At 31.6% G+C, this 5,720-nt stretch overlaps 1 protein-coding gene across 4 annotated transcripts; it reads left to right on the top strand.

Moving 5' to 3' along the window:
* Window positions 944-4,248, top strand: LOC107629501 (methyltransferase-like protein 13). 4 transcript variants are annotated; one of them, XR_002353731.1, is made up of 4 exons: window positions 944-1,199; window positions 2,474-3,593; window positions 3,681-4,158; window positions 4,208-4,248. XR_002353731.1 is itself a non-coding variant. In XM_016332349.2 (2 exons), the coding sequence occupies exon 2, from the start codon at window positions 2,600-2,602 to the stop codon at window positions 4,019-4,021; it is 1,422 nt and encodes a 473-aa protein (XP_016187835.1). In that variant the 5' UTR covers window positions 951-1,199; window positions 2,474-2,599; the 3' UTR covers window positions 4,022-4,231. The 4 variants fall into 4 exon arrangements, 1 of the variants encoding a protein (XP_016187835.1); XR_002353729.1 differs by having other exon boundaries at window positions 951-1,199; window positions 2,510-4,158; XR_001617998.2 differs by having other exon boundaries at window positions 951-1,199; window positions 2,474-4,158.

The following is a 5,720-nucleotide window of genomic DNA, read 5'->3' as shown; positions in this document are numbered from 1 at the left end:
TGAATTTATATGATATTTTATGTACAATAATTATATATTATATAATTGATTAAATTTAATTTGATTTTTCACTATTTAGCAACCAAGGGGTGTTTTATCTTTTTATTTTCATTCATTTTGTTTTTGAATTATGCTTTTCTTTTTTGGTGATTTAATATTCACAGTTCATTATGTATCTATTTTTATTTGAAAAAAATGATACTTTCAATTAGAGTGATTGTGAGACATTCAAACTCTTTGAGTTGGTATGGCAAGTGCATAAAAAAATGAGAAGATGTAGATTTCAAAAGTGATTGATGCAATCTCATTAAGGAAAAGTTTAATGTCTAGAAACAAACATAAAAAAAAGGGAATATATCAAATAATATCCATTTATAAGTTTTTAAAGACTAATTTAACCTATTTCATAATTTTGGAGAATTATTTTAAATGGTTATTTCTTTTTTTTTTTTTCACAATCAAGTATCTACGATCAAATAAAGTAGCTAATCTCTTATTAGCTTATAGGTATTTTGATAGATGAAATCGTTGATCCAAAATTTTAAAATTTTTTTATATTCAAAATAAAATTTTGACCCAAAATTTAAAAATTTATCCATACTCAAAGTAAAATTTGATCCTTCAATTCTTAATTAAAAGAAGACAAGTCCTTTAATTTGGCTTAAGTCATGAACAACAGTGTTGAAGAGATTTGTAAAAATACTTTTTTACTTGATGTTTACTTAGTTGTGAATAATTCTTTTTGGACATGGAATAGTTTTTTAAAATCAAACTGTGATTTATTTTGGGCCCTTATTGGGCTTTAATCCCAAGTAAAGTGTATCATATAAACCCAATATATAAAAAACTAGTCCTCTCAGTAAAAAAATAAAATAAAATAAAATAACTATCTTGTGTTGATGGAGTGGTCAGTTCACTCGTCTACTTAAGCAAGTGTTGGGTTCAAATCTCACATTGTGCATGCAGCAACCATGACCAGCGACAGATCCTTAGATAGAGTTCCGATCTGCGACGAATTAGTCATTAATCTGTCAGGCTAGGAGATACTACGCGCAACCAAAAATAAAATAACAACCACGTATGGTATTCAAGTCTTAGGATTCCAGTATCACAAAAAGAAAAAAAAACAAGTAGTCTTAGGATCGTAGCAAGCTTATGCTACAGACCTCATCACTGTTTGAGAATCACCTCTCACTACGGTAGCTAATCTATGGCTTTTTTATTTTTAAATTTAATTTTTTTAATTTTTAATTGAGAATTGAGTCTCTCTTTTAGTTTAGTATTTGTTATGGTTACTTGCACAGTTGCATACAAGGTGTTTGATGAAATGCCCGAAAGAAATTAGAAACACCTCCTATTGAATGGAATTAATGATTTGATTTTGTATTTTCATTTTCATTTTCGATTTCTAGCTTTTGATGGATAAATGAGTATCATAATCATGAAAAAGAAAATAGTAGCTTCTGGTCATTGCATGAATTAAGTTAAGTACTTGCATATTTGTATGTTTTGTTCATATGAGTGTATCCGTGGTCAGTGGCGGAACTTGAAACAAAATTTTGGAGGGGCCAAATAGAAAATAATTGTCAAATATTTTTTTATATGGACCTCATTTAAAATAAACTCGTCTAATCTCATCTCTTTGGTTTGGGTGATACTGTCAAATTTAAAGCTCTTTTTCAAGATCTCGTTCCAAAAAGTTAAAGTTAAAGTCATCAGATATAACTTTTTGAACTTTTGAAGGTTATATCTCACTTTCTTTGTGATTCATTAAAGTAGAAGAACTATCTACATGTGTTGATATTGTAAAAGTTATATGTTCTCCTTCTTAAATATTAGTCTTCCTCTTAAAAAATGTATCAATTCTTTGATTTTTCATTATTATTTTATATAAAAATTTGAATATATATCCTGTCAAATATATAAAGAAGAAGTTAGAAGGACAAATATTAAAATTTATAATATTTATTGAATTTTTTTTATCAATTTATACAAATATAATAATATTAATACTTATTGAATATTCTATTATTTTTTATCATATAAAAAATTAAATTAAATAAATAGTAAAATATAAAATAATATTAAATTAAATAAATAAAAGATATCTAATTTTTTATATTTGAACCTAAAGATAGAGAGAGTGTTGTTTATTGAACTTATTAGATACTTTAAGTCATAGTAAAGTATTTAAGTCAATTGAACTATTTTTTCTCTTTTGAAAAAGTACTACTAAGTTTTTTATAAAAAGTTTGGGGGGGCCATGGCCACCCCTTGTCTGAACTAAGCTCCACCACTGTCCGTGGTTTTGTTTTTAAAATTGTTGTCACTGCAATAACTTGCATCTATCTTGCTGTTTTTGTTTGATTTCACATTTTGCTTGATACTTGCTTTCTGTTTTATGTTTAATTATCCATCCTCGTGGCTTCATTTGTACTTACCCTATTTTTGTATTTTCCTTTATGTTCTCAAGGTGTATTTGTTTCGTTGATTCCAATATATTGAGAAGGTGCAAGTTTAGGTGTGGTGATGTTATGAGTAGCAATGATGTAAGAGATAATTATGGTTAAAATCAATTGTTTTAGATGAGTTTATACTGATGGCCCTTGAAGCAGGAGCATTCGAAAGCATTCATCCTTCTCGCTTTATCTGCTTCACTATACCGAATCCATCTTGTTCAGATTCGCTGCTCCGAGTTGCTGTGCTTGACTCACATATCCAACCTGCTGATGACAGCCCTCAAGTTGGTGGCATGTTAGTTCCGGATGGCCGTGAAGCGGATTGGATCTTCTCTACCGAATCAGGTCATTCTCAGCTTCTGTATAGTTCTCAGGGAATATCTCGTTTAATTTTGGTAGGAAACCAATTGAAGGAGGGTGATTGTACATCGAATATTTATCATCGTCCATTAGAATGTTCATTGCATCAGCAGGGATTCGAGGTGTGGTCTAAGCCTCTTCTCTTGGCTTTGTCTCCTAGATCTCTGTTCAAGAATGGTATCCCTGAGATACCCCTTTTGAATTATGAAGATAATTTAATTTCTAGTGTAGTAATTCATCGATGTGTTGGATGTCTTGTTGGTGAGATGTTGGTTGAAGATGTTGAAATTGAAATCGAAAGTGAGAATGGTATTCATCATAGTAGCCTTAAAAGAGAGTTTCGAAGGCGGTTGAGGTTTAAGAGGATGCCTAATTTGATTCAAACAGAGATTCATATAGTTCCAGAAACAGACCATAGTTGTGATGGTGTAAGCATCAAAGATGTGGAGTTTATGCTTGATCATCGGGTTTTGGTGCATCCTTACTTGGCCCCAATGGTGGCTAGTCTTTCGTTGATCAGCGAAAACATCGCAAGGCAAATTCAAGATGGGTTTAAACCAAAAGCTTTATGCCTTGGGGTTGGAGGTGGAGCTTTGCTTACTTTCTTGACAACTCAATTGGGTTTTGAGGTCACGGGTGTGGAGAACGACGGCGAAGTTTTGAGTGTGGCAAAGCACTATTTTGGATTGGAAGCTGATGAATCTATTCGAGTTGTTATCGGAGATGGAATTGAATTTACGAAGAAGATTGCATACCACAAAAAGATGCACAATGGTAGTTCTTTTGCTAGTTCCGAGCATAATGATTTTGATCACTTTTTAGATGCCAAGATCAGCCCTAATTTTGATGTTGTTATGGTAGATCTAGATTCAAGAGACATACGAAACGACACTAGTTCGCCGCCGTTGGAATTTGTCAGAAGGGATGTTCTTCTTGCTGCTAAATCAATTCTGTCCGAAAACGGAATTCTTGTTATTAATGTCATTCCTCTGAGCAAGTCCTTCTATGAGTCCCTGGAAAACCATTTGCATGAAGTTTTCTGTGAACTGCACAAGATAGATGTAAGAAATGGCGAAAATTTTGTTCTTATTGCTGCTGTATCGCCTCAGATTTCTCCTGTTTCGGATCATTGCGATTCATTTCTCATGCAATTGAAATCAGTGATTCCAGAATCATGGATAAATTCCATAAGCAAGATATGATGTCTTACCATCCAGTTTCTGCACTGCAGTACTAATTGAACATTTGTAACTTCTTGAATTGTTTTGATGTAAACATTTCAAAAATTTAATTGTAAAGCTCAAACTCATAAACTCGATCTAGGGACATAAACTTGTAAATGCATTGCGAGTCTCCAGAATATGATCATTTTGGTGAAGGAAGTTGAATGACACATTTTATTCATATCTTCATTGATGTTGGGGGTTTACTTGTGCTTTAAATTGTTATCCAGTGTAAAATAATCACATCTTTGAGCAAGGATTTCAAGACCTTGGAACAGAGGATAATTGGATTAATGCTGAAAATAATCTCTAAGAGATTATCATTGAGTCAAGATAATATTAATATGTATTTTAATAAAATTAGGTTTCTTTTTAATTTTTGGGTTGGAGTACATTGAAGTGCAAGGGAATTTTTCGGATTTAAAGTGACCGAAACAACCATTTTAGTTTGTTGGACTGGAAGATACCGTAAAAAATTCCAAAAATTCTTCAATTAGGTATCAAGGATAAAAGTTTATATCACATGACAAAAAAAAAACCCTTTAAAAGAACACTAAAAAAAAGCACCCATAATAGAGAGATATTTCATGGTGTGACTAAGAATGTTGGTGGAAACTCAGGTGTCAGTCGACTTCACGCGAAGTTGATATCTGAGAGTCGTTAGATAATTTGACTGATTTGACTAAATTTTCATCTAACGGCTCTCGGATATCAACTTCACCTGAATTTTCACCAAGAATGTTTCATTCTTTCTGCCCACATAATCCAAAGGTAGAGAGAGTAACCAAGAATCCTCATCCTCATAATTTTCAATTAACATTCTATGAAACTTGAGCCTCAAGAGTATTTTAATTTCCATGTCTAACCTTTGTCTATCATTCACAGACATGTGCCTTGGTCTCTACCTGCTTTTATTCTTTATATGTGACTGAATCACACATAAAAAAGGGTTTCTCTTGACACAAATTTTACTCTAACTCACATGCATCTTAACACTTGTATGCTGTTTAGCTTTCCATTGTTCATAGATAATCACACACATATTAATTATTGTTACTTTGATTTGTTGAAATGGACCTAGATGCCTTGCTTTATATCTCAATTATAAGAACTTTTAAGTTATACGTAACATCATACTATATATCTTGTGGTGTAAGGTTAGCAAAATTGAAACCAAAAACTTATATTTAGTATTTAAATCTCTTACTAAATTGAATTAGGATGAATTAATTTTAAATTATCTAATTATATCTTTTAATTGAATGTATTGCTTTTGAAGTATTAATTGTTGATACCTTTGCATGCAAAGAAACAAACTTACATGTCGTCATTTTCATATATACAGTGAAAACTCAGGTGAAGTCGACTTCACGTGAAGTTGATATTTGAGAGCCGTGAGATAAAAATTTAGTCAATTCAGTCAAATCATCTAACAACTCTCAGATATCAACTTCACGTGAAGTCGACTGCATATGAGTTTTCACCTATATATATAAGAATAAATTCTGAAAATGTTCATTTAAACGATTTATATATCATTTCTATTGGAAACTCGAAAATATTCCAAAGATAACGTGACAATACTCCTCTCTGTTCATGTTGGTGGAGTTCCATCAATCAACAATTCTCTCATGGCTACTAATTACCAGAATTATTTCTTTATTTGGTCAGAAATATA

This window comes from Arachis ipaensis, chromosome B01 (assembly GCF_000816755.2).
Source record: "Arachis ipaensis cultivar K30076 chromosome B01, Araip1.1, whole genome shotgun sequence".
Taxonomy (NCBI): domain Eukaryota; kingdom Viridiplantae; phylum Streptophyta; class Magnoliopsida; order Fabales; family Fabaceae; genus Arachis; species Arachis ipaensis.
The sequence above is the reverse complement of the archived record's forward strand: the minus strand, read 5'-3'. Positions and strand labels throughout refer to the sequence as shown.

What these genes read in the sequence shown, in the direction of transcription:
- LOC107629501 (XM_016332349.2), top strand. Translation starts at nt 2,600, where the DNA reads ATGGCCCTTGAAGCAGGAGCATTCGAAAGCATTCATCCTTCTCGCTTT.